We start from the raw sequence: 18,952 nt of genomic DNA, 5'->3' as shown, positions 1-18,952 counted from the left end.
GTATTCCAATCTATATAGTCCTACCTATCCAGTTTCCTACCTACCCGTGTTATAATCTAATATACAAAGCTTTAATTAATTAAGTTCGCGACACGTTTTATATTTCAACTGCTCCTTTTAAAAAATGACGATGTAAATAAATGAAGATAGGCGATGTCATTTTTCTTTCCGTCTTCCATCGTGTGCATTCCGTGTGCGTTACTGCAGAAGGAAATATTTCGATTCGAAGAAAGAAAGGTATGTTAATAAGATTCTCAATAACTCTGCAGTTCTTCCTCGAAATTTCTATTACTACATATATATTTCTTTAATCCTTGGCTTTGGATGGGTTCCAGTTTTATAATTTGTTTATATAATTTTAAAGCAATTAAAATCTTTTTATTAAAGTTTTTTAGTATTAAAAAAAATTATTTAGGTAATAATTTAAATTTTCTTTAGGTAATTAAAGAATTTATATGACTCTGATTTGAAGGAAGGAATTGGTTGTTCGAAGAATCTCATCGACATGTAACGACCGAATTGCTTCTCTTATCCTGTGGATTATATTATCTTTTGTAGTCGGACATTCACGGTACACCGTGTGGGATTTGTAGGGAAAGGTAAAAGACTTGATGTACGTGAACGTCCGACTACAAGGGACAATATGATCCATAGGATAAGAGAAGCAATTCGATCGTTACATGCCGACGAGATTCTTCGAGCAACCAATTCCTTCCAAAGCAGAGTAGATAATTTACATCGCAGAGAACGGTGCTCACTTTGAACACTTGAACAAACACACATTTACTCACTCTAGAAACGCAGTTAAAGTTTATTTTTTCGTCAATATCACATTCAAGATTATTTCAAGATCAATAGAAGCATTTTCAGAAAAAATGCTCGAGACAAAAGTTTCTTATTTTTTTGCATGTAATCCGAATCTGCAATAAAAAGTGCCATGTTTCATTTAAAAAATTCGACTTTTGATCTAGATAGCTCATTTTTGCTCAGTACTGGAAGATGAAAAAAACACCATTCGATAGAACGTACCCGATTTATTATTAAAATTTTTTAAGATTTTTGATAAAAGCCATTTCCTTTCATTTTAAAAGGGATGTACGAGTGGTCTCAGACACCCTGTATATACATATGTATATATGTGTCAATCAGCTATTTTGACGACAGTTTTTAGCAAGCATTGGCTTTTTTGACGAAATCTGGCTATTTTGACGACGGTCGTCAAAGTTTTTACAGTTCTATTGTATATTTTGACGACTGTCGTCAAACAGACCGTAATGATCAATCGGATAATTCAACGACACTGTATAGATTGACGACAGTGTAGATCATTGACATACAATAAAAAATTTTTGACATTACGTGAGGTTAGAAAATCTGTCATCGTATTATTTAAGTTACATACATAATACGATGACGAATTTTCTGGAAGACAGTGTAAAAGCAATAATACAGCATTAAAATGGAATAAGCGTGAGGTTAAAAAATATCAATCGATCATCGATCAGTCACATCAATCAATTTCATACTAAATGTTATTGGAATATAATAGGTACATATTTGTGTAATCACTATATTAATGTAGTGATTACACATCAAGGGTAAAGCGGGGAGCACACACTTCTGCATAACGCATAATGCGTAAACATAAGAAAACTGATTGGTCTATTTCCTTATGCACATGTGTATGGACCAATCAATTTTCTTATGCTTACGCATTATGCGTTGTGCAGAAGTGTGTGCTCCTCGCTTAAGGAATGTTAAACAAATATAAGTGAATCATTATGCATATCATGCGTGAAACGGAACGCACCTCAAGATGTGACATATTTTCTAACCTCACACTGTCACAACATTTTAATGCCTTATTATTGCTTTTAAACAACGTGGTATTGAATGAGCGTATTTTCGTCAAAATATGAGATAAGTTACATATATTAGTAATTTAAAGGAAAATTCTTCTCTCTTTACATAATAAGATACATTACTGTTATTTGCAAGTGTTGCTTATTGTATTTAATACTTATTAATAATCTAACATTGCAGATAGTAATGTTTTTGGCAATGTTCCAGTAACTAAATAGCTTTTTTCGCTTTTAGTATTACAACGATTATTATATTATTTAAATGGCACATCACTGTGTATACGCAATACACATCACGCAATATAATAAAATACGCAATATAATAAAAGACATGAAATTACACAGTGTAAGACTAAATTTTAATCTCAACGTTATTTGTTGTTTACTAAACTTTAATGAAGCATGCTTATTAGTGGTACGTAATGCTAACATTTCTACTATAATTGTCCTATGTGTAAAATTCTAATTTATAATGCTCTTAATTTAGATTATTAAATGTCAATTTTACTTTTACAGGAGCTGAGAGCGAAATATTCTGTGCATCCATACTAACAAAGAAAGTCTCTCTTTAGCTGTTATCAAACATCAAGAGAAAATCCATTTACAAAACATGAGATTCTGTTGAGCGAGAGTTCAATATTAGTGTCTCCGCTTTCAGAATCTTGTGAAATGTTATGGAATCATCATCATTGCTGTGATTAGTTTAGTTACTTTGTATTAAAAAATAAATGTGCTTCTATAGTCCTAACACATATTTGCAGAATGCATAAAAACATTTATATTTTTACCCAGCTAGTGTGCGTGCGTGTGCGTGTGCGTGCGTGTGCGTGTGCGTGTGCGTGTGCGTGCGTGTGTGAGTGGGTATGTTTATTTTAAATAAATCTTTGTAAAGCAACCACGGAACGTATTGTAATATATTATTTACATCGCGTTACTTAAATAATGTATGTGCAATTTAAACCAAAATCCATAGTCTGCTTTACGTACAAATGTATTTATAAAGATGATACAGCAGATAGGAATAATATATTATTAGACTTTTTAAATAAATGATTTGCAATGCAGGTAATGTACTATGCAGCATTTTGAGTATTAATGTAAAAATATTATTTTCTACCTTTTACATACATTAACTGAATAGCAACATAAAGATTTAATCAATCTTCTAACATATACGTTGACAGTACAAAATTATTGTTTTTTTCAATAAGAACAAAAATTTAATAAATGAACATTGATGATCTTATCACAGCATAGATTTCAATAGCAGAGACAATACCATTGAAGACTATGTGTTGGAATCATCAAAGCCCATTTATTAAATATGTTTATTATGGAAAAAATAATACTGCACTATCAACATATATGTTAGAAGATTGAATATTTACATTGCTATTCAGTTAATGTATGTATAAGGAAATAATATTTTAACATTAAGAAAGCAAAGAGAAAAAATGGGAACAGGAAAATCTTTCATAGAGGTAAAAAAGTGACACTGTTTGTATTTAAAGTTACATATATATTCTAAAACTTGAAACGAAAAAAAGGAAAAGAAAGAGATAAAACAAAAGAACAGAGAAAGCGCAACTATATAGAACACACATGAGAACAAGCATTTACGTAATTATCATTCATATTATAATTACGTACGCTATTTAGAAGAAAAGCAGGTTAAAACTTTTAATACACAACAATCTTATTCGTATTATGCTTAGCTTTCTTTGGCAAAAGTAACACTGATTTCTATACAATTGTTTAACAGATGACGGGCAGAAGAAATTGAATGCATTTTTATCAAAGATTTTTAAAATTATGAAAGAGTTAATAAAAACATGTACAGCGATCTTTACAAGTTATTATCAAAAGAACACAAAAAGATTGCTAACAGTATATCAGATTCTGTATAAGAGGTAAATTAGGACGTATTTGAATGCATTAATTTGATTTTAAAATATCGAAAGAAATCTAACGTACCCGAAAAAAAACCTTACGTTTTCGGATTGCCTGGGTATAACAAACAAAGGTACAAATATCTCAGAGCTTGCATTTTAATGCGTAAATTCTCAAGCGAATGTAATGCAATTCAGTCTAATACTTTACGTGGTACATTGTTGCGAAAGCATGTTGCAACATACTGTATACAACTAAATCTTAATAATATGGAAGTATCGGATCTTGCCACATTTATGGGGCATTCCGAAAAAATTCACAAGGATCATTATGTGTACAATATGTTGCAACATGCTAATAATCGAAGTAAAGGCTTCATTGGCTAACAGCCGTTAGCAACCAGAGATATATTGCAAATTTCCCAATACCTGGTAGCTGTTCAAGGAAATGACCAACATATAAGTAGCGAATCTTCAACGGAAAGTAATATAGACGACGAATTATATGACGACCAAGCACAAAAAGATTGCTGACAAATATATTAGATTTTCGAATATAAAATAAACGGCCTAATTAAGAGCCAAGCGCGATAAGTGCTTTGCAAATGTTAATTCTAACTTTTTACATATTTCCTACCTTAGTAAATTACGCGCCGACTAAATTATCAGACTTGCAACACAGCTCCAGTTGGAGTAGCAAAATCCTCTCCCTCCTTACTACTCCAACCGGAGTTGTTGCAAGTCTGACAATTTAGTCGGAGCGCAGTTTACTAAGGTTTAAAATGTGTAAAAATTTAAAAATAACATTTACCGCGCCTGACTCTTAATTAATCTGTTTTTCTTATATTCGTCCATTTCCAATGAAGCCTTTACTTCGATTATTAGCATGTTGCAACATATTGTACACAACTACATTTTATCGAGGTGTCGGATCTTGACGTTTTGTCGCTTATGACGTTATAAACCAAAGATGTGGTGAAACATCAGAAGCCTTATAATATTATTACTCTTTGGTTAACATCAGGGATCCAATATCGAACACTTTCAACCTGCAAAAAGATTGTTCGTTAATTTTAGATTGTAACGTAGTAATATAATATAATTTTATATATATTAAAAATTGTAATATTAGAAGGAATAGTATTAATGTCGAAGATTTGAATATATAACATACAATATGCAAAACGCTCTTTATGTATGTATTATTATCTAGATTTTGATAATGTACATTATTTTGAATTGTGTTATTTTGTTTACTATACAAGCTGCGTTCCGATATTCACTACCAGTACTGAAAATCTATAGTTTATGCCACGTACACTATAGATTTTCAGTACTGGCAGTGAATATTGGAACGCTGCCTGTATAGTAACCAAAATAATACAATTCAAATTAATGTACATTATCAAAATCTAGATAATACATACATAAAGAGCGTTTTGCATATTGTATGTTATATATTCAAATCTTCGACATTAATACTATTCCTTCTAATATTACAATTTTTAATAGCCCCGTTAGAAAATTCAGTTATTTTAGTGATCAGAATTTTTGTTCGACAGCGGAAATTGAGATGGAACGTTCGGTGTTACATTAATGTATAACTAGATGGATAACTGATATTTATTTAGGATGAGAAGATTGTTCGAATTTAAGATAAGTTTTTAACGAAGAAGTGACAGTCTGCTGCGAGAACCGGGTAACCGACCTTGCGCATCAAGCAAGCCGTTTTGAATGCCCGCCGTGGAAGGTACAGTCTTTACTTCGCCACGTGCTGTTAAGCAAGGTGGTGATTTTAATAAACGTTGCGCTACTCGGTTGATGTCATCTTTAAATATTCCATCTGCAAGCATCGTGTTTTTTTATGAATGTTACGGAAGAACCGGATTGTTGTGTTATTAAATTGCAAAGAGCTTTGCAGCTTACTAATAGCTTGCATGAAGTATTCAGGCCGTTTTCTGGTGCCAGTCGCCGGGACCTGTCTACCAATGTCTTCGAATACAACGGGTCGTTGTTCCAGATTCATAAGCAGCATCGACAGCAATTGCTTCTTTGCTCTCTATACAAAGAAAATGATTTTCCAAGATGTAATCATCGATTAAGACAATGATTTAGTAAAAATCAGATTTTAAATTGTATATAATAATTGTATTATGTATATATGTAGTAATTGTTAGTTTCGCGTTATCGCAGTCACCTTTTCTTAATCGTAACGATTAAGAAAAGGTGACTGCGATAACGTAGTCATACACGTTTCGGCTTTCGCAACATCCTCGAAAACATTTTGTCAACTCGGGAAGATTTGTAGCATACAGATGTAAAATTCCAGCCGAACCGCCGCCGCCGGAGGCTGTAGAGATGCACTCGAGATGTACTTTACAATCTACAACGCCGAAATGTCGAGGAAAAAATGACAGCGAATCTCAATCGAGTCTGCGTTTCAACTTCGTGAAATAATAGGTTAGATTACGCATGCAGTTTATAGATACGCCCCGACTTGTTCCTTCCAACTGTTGGTGCATGAAAACAATATGGCCTAGTTTACACCGATCTCTTGATACGCGTATCGAATAGTATATTTGAGCTGATCAGCCAATAATCAAACTAAGTTACTAGTTATTTACTATTTAATACGCGTATCAAGTGATCGGTGTAAACTAGGCCAATTGAACCGGCTTTATTTGCAATGTATAAATTACAAACGTTAAAAAAATTACAAATATATAAATATAAAATAATAATAATTTATTACTGTAAATGTGCTATATTAGTAACAATGTAAAAATTATTACATTATAACATTAAATTAAAACATAAATAATAATAATTATTTATTACACTATAAACGTATAAAGCGTCGTCTACAATGGCAGCAGAAGTATGCAGTAAGACGTAAGCAGTAAGACGTAAGCAGTAAGCTATTGACCTACCACGGTCGATTATTCTTGAATTGTAAAAATCCCATTAGTCAATAACTTAAGCGGGGAGCACACACTTCTGCATAACGCATAAAGCGTCGTCTACAATGGCAGCAGGAGTAGTGAATGCAAAGAGTAGGCGTTAGACGTAGGCTGTAGAATTAAGATCTCTTTACGCCCAAGTGTCTACAATAGCGTATAGTAAGGATTACAATGAGCAAATCAACGTCGTTGGACACCGGCTATATAAAGCGGCCTTTACGTCAAATCACGCGAGATAACCTAGAAACGTTTTCCATCGTGTCTTGAGTTAACTTAATTGCCGGGGAACGGACTCCGCATCGTCTCCCGCCTCGTCGTCAAAGATCTCAGAGATCGTGAGTGTTCCATCGACTTGATCCAATATGTCGTACTTGATGACGAGAGGATGAGCGAGGATTATCTACATCGGTTAATTTACAATCATATAGGTAATTATCTCTTTCATATTACGCGTACTCTATACGTGATTGTATAAATTAATTGGCGTGTATACATTTATCTGTTTGTACACAGGCGGTAATATCAAAGCATTGCGGCATATCAACGTTGTTGGTGCACAGTCATGGATTTACAAAAAATTGGAATTGCATTATTTATTATGTTATGGAGCCAGCTTCTGAATATTCAGTGGCGCATTATTCAGACGAGGAGAGCTACTGGAAGTCGAAGCCGTCGAAGGTGGTGGGTACGGCCCGTAAACAAGCGCAGATTTGATCAGGGTTTCAACCTTAACTTATTTCGTGAACTGAGTATCAGTGATTACGAAGAATTTTTTGGGTATACTCGGATGTGGCCGGAGCAGTTTGAATTCTTACTCAGTTTGGTGCATCCACTCCTAGAAAAACACAGCATGCGAGCACCTCTTTCACCCAGGCTTCGTTTGAGCCTGACCTTGACGTAAGTACCAATCAATTCTGCGTTTAAAAAATTAAAATCTGATATGAATAAATGTCTTTTTTTTATGCATAGGTATCTTGCTCAAGGAGAAAGCATGCGGACAAAGCATCTGGAATTTAGAGTTGGAAAATCTACGGTCTGCAAAATAATACCAGAAGTTTGTCGTGCTATTTGGCCTGTTTTGTAACCTGTTGTGCTTCCCACACTAGATGCCGATGGCTGGAAAAAAATAAGTGAAGAATATATGTTAAAATGGCAATTTCCAAACTGTATTGGTGCTCTTGATGGCAGACACATGGAAATCGAGAAACCGCCATGCTCTGGATCACAGTACCACAACTACAAGCGATTTTTTAGTATGGTGCTGTTGGCACTCTGTGATGCAAATCATAAATTTACATGGGTGGACATTGGACAGTTTGGTGAGTAATGGTGGTCTCTTCTTTTAATAACTGACACTACTAACAGAAAATAAATTAATCCTCAATCCTCAATTCGTTGCAATAAAGTATTTGGTTTAACTTACAAGATTTCGATCAGTGACGGTGGTGTGTGGAGAAATTCTGAATTGGCTTCAGACCTTGCCTCCGGTGACGCTGATATTCCAGCACCAACACCTCTGCCAGGGAGAGATGTCCCCTTTCCACATGTGATTGTAGCCGATGAGGCCTTCCCTCTTAACACATACCTCATGCGCCCCTATGCAAGACGCAATCAATTAACACGCGAGCAGCGTGTTTTTAATTACCGGCTCAGTAGAGCTCGCCTCTGCATAGAAAACACATTTGGGATACTAGTGTCACGCTGGCATATTTTGCACAAACAATTGCGTTTTTCTGTAGCAAATACACAAGAGATTTTGAAAGCTCTTGTTTGTCTCCACAACTTTATTATGAGCAGTAATGACAATAATGATAGATGTGCCTCTCAGTATTGCCCTCCCGATTGGCTCGATGTTGAGGATGAGGCTGGGCTTATTCATGACGGTCGGTGGAGGACTATTGGCCCTGGTGCATTTTTCAAAGAGTTGGGTAGAACTGGAGCTAATCGAGGTGGCTCAGAGTCTGAAGGCGTGCGCAATTACCTAAAAGAGTATTTTGTATCTCCAGTTGGGGAAGCTCAGGTGCCCTGGCAGTATGTGACAGCTTTCCAAGGTCAAATAATTAACTCTCCCGCGTAGTCAAATTTATGTTTCCGTATCCCCCTGTGATGATTTTTCTATATATTTTAATAATGTGCTTCGTAGGTTTAATTCTTTTGTCTTGCGTTTTATGTGGTTGTAACTTGCTACCTAGTTCGCCAGTTAAACGCTGCGTTACTTGGCTATGAAAAGAGCATAATAAATATTTTCAAGACTGATAATTTTGTTTATGGGTTTGTCAATAAGAAAAATGAATAAAATAAACGATTGCATTAATTGCAATAACATTTATTTTTTACTTGTTATCCTCAAAATACAAAACCTCCAATACATCCTCCAATACAAAACCAACAGTTTAAACTCGATGCTTTGGTCTGCAGTGGAAGTGTGTGTGTTTGTGTCTCTTTGTGTATGCGTGTGTGTAGATATGATCTCTTGTGTATATTATGTATATAAAATTTTTTTTATAAAATATATAGGGGAGACCGGGGCCTAACCATCAGTTTTTTTTTGGTGCCGATTTTTAACAAGAAAATAAATAATTTTAGTTAAATGTGGTATACCACTGTAAAGAGTGAACCTTTAGCTACAAAATTTATATAGGAAATTTTTATCTACGTCGCTTTGTTTAACCGGTATAGAGCAAAAACGACAACGGTGGAAAAATTGAAATCTCAAAAATGCCAGGGTTTAACCGTCACACTGCATTTTCAATACATATACGTACATCTAATCCTGAAAAATGATATGATATATCTTAATAATTGTTTTTTAAGAGAAAAATATAAAAATTTATTTAAAATTTTTATGCGAAACATTATTAAAAAATAGTTACGAGGGTTCCTCTTTCCGCAGAAGTCACTCGCCCGACTTGTTTCACTCCTCGACGTCCGATGACTCTATTCGGTGTCTGAACGGTTGTAATTCCCGTCTCATCCATATTCCATATGCAGTGAGCCTGGAAATGCCCGGAAATGCATTGGAAATGCACCCGGACTGCTTACTGACGGATTAACCCCAAACACAAGTTTCAGGTTTGATCGCCCACGAAATATTAGACATCAACGATAATGAAAAAACTACACTGGATTCGTGTTCAGCATGCATTACTCTTTATAATCACGTACCTCGAGATTTGGAGAGCAAATATTATTGCAGATATTACAAAATTTCAACGCGCAGAAAATGTAACTTTCACCTTCCGAAAACACGTTTGCCCTCGTAAAAATCATAACACGGCAGGTAACCTGCCGAAACTCCGTTGGTCACATGGGTACCATAAGCAGCGTTTACAATGTTAATAGCGAGTTCGCACAATATACAGGTTCCGAGATATTTGATTTGACGGTTCAACTCCGGCGACGGTTAGGCCCCAGTCTCCCCTACATATCAAATATATTTCTACTTATTTCTTTATACATTTATTTTAAAACGCAACACGCACTCAATCACACTCTTTTCTCGCATTATTGTCCATTTCTCTCGTTATTGATTCTTATCAACTCACTCTCTTTCTCTCTCTCTTTCTCTCTCGCTCAGTATCATCATCATTCTCTCCTGCCTTTCATACTGTGTAGCCTATTCATTGTAATATGGAAGACAATCGAAGTTTACAAAAGGCACTCACTTGCGAGATCGGACGACCGCAGTTGCACTGGAAACGGCGTCGCAATGAAAATTTTTCGAGCGTTTTCTAAAAAGAAAAAGTCCAACTACACCTTGCTACCTGGTCGCTTCTCACACGACTGATAAAATAAAAGAAAGAAGAAAAACCTAAAACTATCCTACAAATCTCTACTTTACAGTCCATTTATGAAAATCATCACGAACAAAACCTTTTGTTCTAAGCAAGGTTGCGCATGTATTCAATAATACAACAACGTACTGAAGCATTCTCGCGTTACACGAACATAAAACAAGCGGAACTGGAAACATATCGTCATAAATGTACTAAAAAATACTTTAATATTTCTGAAAAGTACGAGTAAGTGTTGAAACTAAACAAAAATGAACACATTATGAAGACTTATTTTTTTAGTCCATAATAAGTTGAAAGTTCAACTAAAGGCTACTTTTAAGTTATTCCTTAAAATCTTACAATAATAATAAATTTGTGTATATTTAAACAAAATATTTTTTGGTCTTCGTATAAGATTATCATGTTATAATTACTGTCTGTAATTATAATTTATAATATTAAATATAATTATAGAGACAATAAGTAAATTAAAAACATTAATTTTTATGACCGATAATTATAATTATAATTATCGGTCATAAATTACAGTAAGTAAATAAAAAATTTTAGCAAAAATCACAGCTATTCCAATCTTGCTTCACTGTGCTTGTCCACTTTTGTTTTAGAGAAATCATTGTGATGTGTTGCAACACACCAATGAGACATTCAAGCAGAGCATGCTCGGGTATTGCACTTAATGCGAATCCTATGGCACTCAGCATGGGCTGAACACCAGGAGATGCATTGCTAACAACTGCTGACGGGGCACTTGGCTGTGCAGGTGGAGTCGTAATTGCTTCACCGATCTTCACTGCAAAGTCTGTCAGTTCCTTATTCTGCTCAATGAAGGACTTATTGACAGCGTCTATCTCCTGTCGTTTTCTGGTTGCAAAGGAATCAGGTGGAGGCACCTTGCGTTTGGTACTAATCTTGGACATAGCCCTATGCACCTGTCCAATGTTGCTTTCAGACCTCGAAGTAACTGCAGATACTGGTGTTGCAGGAGGTAGTGTTGCAGAAGGTAATGTTGCAGAAGGTAGTGTTGCAGGAGGTAGTGTTGCAGGAGGTGGTGTTACAGCAGGTGGTGTTGCAGGAGGAGGTGGCGAATAGGGGTCCTCAGATACTTCTGTGGAACTCTTATCAGTATCTGAAAATGCAACAGATGAATACTTCAGATTATGTTATACCAAACTGTGTGAGACCTCACAATCAATCTTTAATCTCCTTACTTGCGAGTCTTGTATGCAAGTCCCAATTCCAAGAACTAGACGTGTCTGGGCTTGTAGCAGAGAAGGGGGGAATTGTGCATAACACTGTTACTTGACCATCAGAAGGAGCAGGCGTAGACAGGACCGAGGAACTTGGTCGAAGTCCTGGCACTTGACACTTTGTAAGAGCTTTGGACTTGTAGTTGGATGAGGTTCTGTAATCACATTACAAACATTAATTATGTCATTAACATTTGTTATGCAGAACTTCTCCGGCCACAACACTTACTTTCTAGGTTTGATGATGTCCTCCAGGAATGTTAGATCCTTGTAGAGCACCCAAGTTGGTGTGTATGTGGGCTGATCAGCTCCAGCTCCAGACCTTGGCATAGACTGCACGACTTTCCTCCGCTCTTTTCCAAAGCGCTGCCTCAGGGCATAAAATCTTTTCTCAGCAGCAGGACCTGACAAGTAAATTATTTTTCATTCCTTTCATTTCACAAAAATGCAAATTATTAGGTTATTACATTTATTATTATATTATTATTATTAAGCCCCTTGCACAATGCCAGGCAACAGGCAATAGGAACAGGAAATAACCCAAAAATTGTTAATTACAACCTAAAAAATTCGAATGCTATGATTGGTTGGCAACAGGCAATAGGCACAGAATTTTCAACGTGACGGAAACTCTGTGTCTATTGCCTGTGTCACTGTTTATTCTGCATTTATACATGATTTCTGATTTCTATTCCCTATTCCTATTCCCTGTTGCCTGGCGTTGTGCAAGGGGCTTAACAATTTCTTTTCCCAGTGTCCCAAAGTTATAAGCTAACCTAACTTTACCTGCATTCTGTTAAACATGTCCTTCATCGATTTACTGTGACATATCGTTCATTGAATATACTGTAACAACAAATCACTACAAAACTGTATCAACATTTCAAAATAATCGAAATAAACTTACCTTCTAGTGGATGAGTGAGGCTCGCGCCGACCTGCATCCATGCTGCAGTCTTCACATTTCCATTGGCGTATAACTTTTCGGTCTTGTCGTACAAAAATCTATTAACTCGGACCACGGCAATTAGCTCTCTGTCACTGCTGAGCTCATCTTCCGAAAGGTATTCCGTCAATTCCATGTCCGACATACTTGCAGGTTAAGAGCCTACGCACGAGGATTGTCGTGACCGTTTAGTCGTAAGTCGGAAGTCAACGCACAATTAATTGACGTTAGCCTATATCGTATTCGTCGCGTGATGCGACGCGATGGATATGACATACGCTAATGTCAAGAGGAGAAGAAGAAGACAATTCAAACTACACCGGCTTGACCGGCTCCCTGTCACGTGCGCTTTTGTTACTGTCGAACTCTCATTGGCTGAGAGTAAGGGACAGTAAGGGAGCAGACTGTAGGAAATGGAATTCAACCATTTCGCTTACGGCCTTACTCTACGCCCTATTACACCAGAAAACCAGCTTACTCTGACATCGTACAGTCTTAATCCACCACTCCTGCTGCCATTGTAGACGACGCTGAATTCAACCATTTCGCTTACGGCCTTACTCTACGCCCTATTACACCAGAAAACCAGCTTACTCTGACATCGTACAGTCTTAATCCACCACTCCTGCTGCCATTGTAGACGACGCTTAAAGGTGCGATTTCACGATGACGCTCGACGCTGGATTCGAGCGTCAAATCTGGTCACGTGATAGATTTTTTAATTTCCGCGTCGAGTGAAAAAAGCTAAACTGTGTTTAGCTTTGACGCTCGACGCTACAACGATTCTTTTCTCTGTCAGGGGGGGTTTTTTCCAGTTCCTCGGGTGAGGAGGTTAGGTGCCTTGTACACTACGGCTTTTCTCTCAGTGCAGTAGTTAGGTTATATTTCGCGTCCCTCTGAATTTTTAAACAAATACTACGTTTACGCGAGCATACTTCTGTAGTAACTTGCGATAATTCACTCGTTTACGCGGAAATTATTGTAAGTTACTACAAAATCCCGTTTTGTAAACAGGACCTTCTTCGCGAGACAGTCGATCGGTACGGTTCTCGCGATCATTGATCGTCGATCCGCCGATACGTTGCTTCGTTCCCCTCTCGCGTGGCATTCGTGTCTGTGTCGTCTCGTCTCGTCTCGCGATTCGCGCTGTATCGTCACCGTCGCTGTACCGCGCCGTGCCGTGCTGTGCCCGTGCCGTGTCGTGTCGTGTCGTCTCGTCGCAACGGGCGCAATTTCGCCCGCTGGGCGCGATCAGTTTTGTTAACCGGGTGCAATCGTCGCACATTCCTCCCCCCGCGGGTGTCTCGTTCTTCTTCCCGAAGCGGGGGCGGCTGAGGAAATCGTCCGTGCGTTCAAGTCGTCGTGGCGCCGTGAACGTTAACGTCAGACCGTTAACGGAGAGGGAGTTCCGAGCTCGGAGTCGCCGACTTCGTCATGCCGTCGGTCACGGCCGCGACAACGACGACGACGACGACGACGACGACGACGACGACGACGACGACGACGACGACGACGGTGTTCTCCGGATCGGGAGGAGCGGCGTTTTCTCGCTGCTGATAACGCGAAGGAAAATCCTGTTTACGTGAAGGAATTATAATAAAGAGCAAGATGGATTCCCAAGAGGTAAATATCAAAATTATAATGGTATTAATCTAACCTACAAATGTTTTTTTTTACATAAAAAATAGAATAATTAATAATACATTTTTTTTACATATATTTAGCAAATTCATATTGTGTATACTTGCGGTTTGTGCAAAGAAATTTGCGAGAAGATTCAAGGTCATCCCTGTCTAGAGGGTTACACCAGGCTTTACATTGACGAGAATCACTACTTTTACCCCATGCTAGGTATGTGATGTATAATTGTTTTTATTTTAAAGTTAATTAGGCAAATGAACAACAAAAATTAATTTTACAGATGATGGAAAAAGTATCGTTAGGCGGAGTATGATGCCAGGCAACAAAGAGGCAATCGTTATGGATAATCAGGAGAATGTAAATCCGAATATCCGTAAGTAAACAATACATCACGAATATATTAATGTCCTGGCAGGCAAGAAAAGATCTATCGTCCCTCCGTTCTTTTTATTGTCCACATATTTTTACGCCGATTCATTACCTCGGTTTCCGATTATCGATGGGCTCTAATTTAACCGGGCTAACTGCCTAATTAATTTTCTGCCCCGTGCAATGTATCGCGCGAGTAAAAACGGTCCCAGTCAGGGTCGTACGAGGGGAGAGTGGTTTCCACTTACCCTGCCTGTCTGTCTTATCCCGTCTCGTTGCAGAGATCACTGTCCTGACAAAATCCCCTTAAATTTAGTCAATATTTACGGACTTTATATTCGGACATTAATATATAGTTATTCGTGCGGTTTCGCACAACCAGACACTTTGAAAATTTTTTGAGAATGACAAATCCTTGTAATTTGTCATTTTGCAGCTGAACCGGTCAGACTCTCCAGAAAATCGACTGGAGTACCCATCGCGAAAACTGCCCGAAACAAAAAACTGACCGATGTAGAAGTGGAACTTCTCATCCTGGGAGTGCAGACACGGACTCCTTTATGGGATTTCTCATTACCGTTGGACCAAAGAAATCGAGAGACTGTACGGCGTCTCTGGGATGAAGTCTCCGCAGAACTGAATGGTAAGGAATAATATGTCTCTTCACATAAGTGATTTGAGCCTCGTCTTGATTGTAATTTACTGTTATAGGCAAACTAAATGCAGCAGATGCTCAAAAAAAGTTTAAAAGCTTGCGAGACACATTTTGAAAAATTGTTCAAGCTGAGCAGCATGCCAGCGGTTCCGCAAGAATTGACATCAAGGAGAAGTGGAAATATTACGACACGATGGAATTTCTGCGCGATTCTTGCCTGTTACGAACGTAATACTTCTTTCCTTAAATCTTATTTTAATGTTGGTTTTATAATAGTAATTATTATTATTACAATTTTTTTGGTAGAACCCACACAAATGTGAGTCAGGATTTGCAAGAAGAAGCTGATCATACAACTACACCAAATGATGACAGAGATGACATTAGCACCACAATATCAAGTATGGGAAATTCATAGATATTCCAATATAAAAATTGTGTAAATTAGAAACTTGCACGTTGCATCATTATTTTATTTCGATTATAAAAAATCTCTCTGAGCAAGAGGATCTTTCAATTTTTGTTTCCTCCTGGAGGAAGCTTCGAGAACGAAATTGATTTGAACTGATGAGAAAGCAATGGCAAGTTTCTAATCTGCACGCTTTTTTATACAGTTTGCGTGAAAAATAATTTTTTTACAAATTTCAATTCCCTGAAAATCTAAATTTTCTTAGCAATTTTATATATACATATCTTTTATGATGCTGTATTAGCGTACAAAAATGTAGCCAGTTATCACAGAACTTTCCAGCGTAAAAACACATTTTCTGAAAACTTGAACCTCTTTAAAATGTTTCATCAATTTTCTTAAGGTCAAATACTAATATCCTTCTATTTCTTTCTTTTTCTTAGAGTAAACAGATGAATAATAATAATAATAATAATAATAATAATAATAATAGCAATAGTGATAATGATAATAATGGCAATGATGATTATGTTACAGCTTCAGCAGACTCACATAGAAGATCTCGCAGAAACACAGTCACAGATGAAGAATCTGTAAGCGTAATGAATAGAATCGCAGATGCCTTGTCTAGAGACGAGCCAAATATCGTTTTACCAGCGCCCCCTCCATCGGATGAAGTTGACGCTATGTTGCATGCAGTAGGACTTCAATTGCGTCGACTACCGTACGCGAGACGGTTGAAAACACTTTTGGACATCGTACAAATGGTTCACACTCAAGTGATGAATGAGGAAACGCAATAAAACGAATCGAGGAAATGCAATAAAAACATTATATTTTCGTTTAAAATATAGTTTATACATTACATATAAAAATGTAATAGTTTAATATATTAATATGACAGCGTGCGACATTGAAGCGTGCAATACGAGTACCAAATTCAGTTGTGATTTTTATTTAATCCTTTACCTATAACGAAACTGCAACAAGTGCTTCAAATTTCTTTACAGCAGAATATTTACATAACCGAACAGAGAGCGTATTAAAAATAAAGTATTAATCCTACTTAAAATGTAATAAGCTATTCCATCATCGCTCAAATTAAAGGGATTGTTTTAGTTACGATTATATTGCCAGGGAACAGCTCCTTCTCCATTGAAAAAATTAGAAAATTCTTCCCTAATAGCTATGGCAGATCGGCTACTGTTATGATTACCGTAAATACCAACATCTTGGAGTGCCGAATCCCTTACTTCTTGTCTCCAAGATGCAGGAATTAAACCGTTAGAACCATATTGATCAACCATATTTGGTGAAATATATTCATTTGTATCGTCACGCTTTCGAAGCCAATTATGGAGACATATGATGGCCTTAATCATGTTAATTGTGTTATCAACAGTAGCATCGATGGGTCTTTTCAGAATTCTCCACTGACTGACCAATATTCCGAAGGCATTTTCAATAGTTCTTCGAGCACGGCTGAGACGATAGTTAAAAATATTCCGATTTTGGCTAAGACCTCCTCTGCCAGGATACGGCCGAAGTAAATAATCACTTAGTTGAAATGCTTCGTCACCGACAAGAACATACGGCAAAGGCATTCCATCGACTGTCAGCCGTTCTGGTTTCGGTACATTCATTTGTCTCTCGTTGAATTTTTGGCCCATTATGGAATCTCTAAAAATTCCGCCATCACTGCGACGGCCATAGGCGCCTATTTCGACTAATGTGAATATATATTTGGCATCACAGATTCCCAACAATACAATGCTGTGAGCATTTTTATAATTAAAATATGCGGAGCCAGCATTGTCAGGACACTACAAAAAAATATTATTCACTGATGCAATTTATCATTCATTAAACTCTTTAATATTTCTACATACCTCAATTAATATATGTTTCCCGTCAATAGCACCTATACAATGATTGAACTGCCATTGGTTTTCAAATTCTCGAGCAATGTTCAACCAGTCTGTTGTTTTCAATGGAAACGGCAGTACTTCTTTTCTGAGACAATTCCAAAGGGCTTCGCATGTTTCCCCAATAATGTTACTTGCTGTAGTAAACCCAACAAGATACTGGTAGGCAGTCGAAGTCATGCAGTCACCTGTTGCCAAGTATCTGCATATAATTCATTAGTTTTAACAATGTAGACAATCGAAAATAATGAATTAAAATTGCTATAAGAAACTAACCTCAATGTCATAGCCAATCGTGCTGCAGCAGATACAGGATTTCTTATTGTACTCTCTTTAGAAATAAGAGGCCCAACCAAATTAAGCAGTTCCTCGAATTGACTTGTTGTCATACGTATATACTTTTTGAACATGTCTTCGTCCAAAGAAAGTGTAGGAAATATGGCTTCGTAAAAGCCATGAATCTGTCGCAGTAGGAATAACGGACGAACCCAAAAACTTTTCTTTTTATAAGACCTCTTTTTCTTCTTTCTCATTTCATTAATGATAAGAGCTGCCGCAACTCTTTTTAGCTTCAATTTATTTTTGTTTTCTCTGTCAATAATTCTCTGGCACTCAGCAATCCATGCCTGATATTTGTATGCACTAAACATTGGAATGATTATTATAATTATAATTATTTATCCGTTCCGGCTCCTTCTAAAGACGTCACTGTAGCTCCCGAAGCGAATGTCTCCTCTAGCTTGACAAATCCTTTCGCAACGTATGTATCTCAAGCGGTATTAAGTCTATGCCTCTGTTACCAATGCCACGTACTTGATCAGCTAGAGTCACTTCCAAATCTTCCAACTAAAAAAATCGCATTTATATACAAATTAATAAATAACGTTAATTTTGTGAATAATAATTTCGTTGATATAATAAATATTTATAAACAAGCGCATTTTTCTCTCATGAGATTTAAGAAATTATATTAATTTTGTATTAATGCATTGCTCGCAGAAGTATTTATATGAAAGTCACTTTGTTATATCATTAAAACTGATCTTTTACCATATATTCGTCGTGGTATCCTTGTTCCGCGTCTGGTATTCCCGTCGTTGGATCGCAATTCCTTGCCATAAATCGTAACGTTGTAGGAATGGTAACGACACTCGTTTGTAGATCTTCCGGATATTTCAATACTGTGTAGGTGGTTCCTGGTTCATTGTAAGGTAATCGCGGACATACTATGCACACAATGGAGTAACTGAAA

General features: G+C 36.9%; 4 protein-coding genes and 1 long non-coding RNA gene across 8 annotated transcripts; 2 read left to right on the top strand and 3 right to left on the bottom strand.

Annotated features, from left to right (window-relative positions):
* Positions 1-3,342: 3,342 nt before the first annotated feature.
* LOC139774709 (mitochondrial-processing peptidase subunit alpha-like) lies at positions 3,343-6,188 on the bottom strand. Its single transcript, XM_071710137.1, has 4 exons — positions 6,002-6,188; positions 5,678-5,810; positions 5,460-5,594; positions 3,343-4,800 (listed from the first exon to the last, which is right to left on the bottom strand). The coding sequence occupies exons 1-4, from the start codon at positions 6,032-6,034 to the stop codon at positions 4,796-4,798; spliced, it is 306 nt and encodes a 101-aa protein (XP_071566238.1). The 5' UTR covers positions 6,035-6,188; the 3' UTR covers positions 3,343-4,795.
* Positions 6,189-7,073: 885 nt separating this feature from the next.
* Positions 7,074-8,890, top strand: LOC139774713 (uncharacterized). 2 transcript variants are annotated; one of them, XM_071710141.1, is made up of 3 exons: positions 7,074-7,608; positions 7,681-8,030; positions 8,138-8,890. In XM_071710141.1, exons 2-3 carry the CDS (start codon positions 7,893-7,895, stop codon positions 8,786-8,788), a joined length of 789 nt encoding a protein of 262 aa, XP_071566242.1. In that variant the 5' UTR covers positions 7,074-7,608; positions 7,681-7,892; the 3' UTR covers positions 8,789-8,890. The 2 variants fall into 2 exon arrangements, with proteins under 2 accessions (XP_071566242.1, XP_071566243.1); XM_071710142.1 differs by lacking the exon at positions 7,074-7,608 and having other exon boundaries at positions 7,622-8,030.
* A 131-nt stretch (positions 8,891-9,021) lies between these two features.
* LOC139774712 (uncharacterized) lies at positions 9,022-13,338 on the bottom strand. Of its 3 annotated transcripts, XM_071710138.1 has the most exons (6): positions 13,022-13,338; positions 12,663-12,863; positions 12,532-12,601; positions 11,985-12,159; positions 11,717-11,910; positions 9,022-11,634 (listed from the first exon to the last, which is right to left on the bottom strand). In XM_071710138.1, the coding sequence occupies exons 3-6, from the start codon at positions 12,566-12,568 to the stop codon at positions 11,054-11,056; spliced, it is 987 nt and encodes a 328-aa protein (XP_071566239.1). In that variant the 5' UTR covers positions 12,569-12,601; positions 12,663-12,863; positions 13,022-13,338; the 3' UTR covers positions 9,022-11,053. The 3 variants fall into 3 exon arrangements, with proteins under 3 accessions (XP_071566239.1, XP_071566240.1, XP_071566241.1); XM_071710139.1 differs by having other exon boundaries at positions 12,542-12,601; positions 12,663-13,338; XM_071710140.1 differs by having other exon boundaries at positions 12,542-12,575; positions 12,663-13,338.
* A 2,001-nt stretch (positions 13,339-15,339) lies between these two features.
* LOC139774727 (uncharacterized) lies at positions 15,340-15,761 on the top strand. Its single transcript, XR_011718657.1, has 3 exons — positions 15,340-15,354; positions 15,423-15,594; positions 15,673-15,761. It is a non-coding gene; the product is annotated as an uncharacterized lncRNA (long non-coding RNA).
* A 1,129-nt stretch (positions 15,762-16,890) lies between these two features.
* On the bottom strand, positions 16,891-18,125 carry LOC139774724 (putative nuclease HARBI1). The gene is made up of 3 exons (XM_071710152.1): positions 17,977-18,125; positions 17,665-17,902; positions 16,891-17,598 (listed from the first exon to the last, which is right to left on the bottom strand). The coding sequence occupies exons 1-3, from the start codon at positions 18,108-18,110 to the stop codon at positions 16,891-16,893; spliced, it is 1,080 nt and encodes a 359-aa protein (XP_071566253.1). The 5' UTR covers positions 18,111-18,125.
* Between the last annotated feature and the right edge of the window lie 827 nt (positions 18,126-18,952).

The sequence above is a fragment of the Temnothorax nylanderi genome, unplaced genomic scaffold, assembly GCF_030848795.1.
Source record: "Temnothorax nylanderi isolate EJ_2023f unplaced genomic scaffold, tnyl_v1.0 TNYL_tig0085_pilon, whole genome shotgun sequence".
In the NCBI taxonomy this organism is placed as follows: Eukaryota; Metazoa; Arthropoda; class Insecta; order Hymenoptera; family Formicidae; genus Temnothorax; species Temnothorax nylanderi.
Note: the sequence above shows the minus strand (reverse complement) of the source record. Positions and strands in the feature narration are given on the sequence as shown.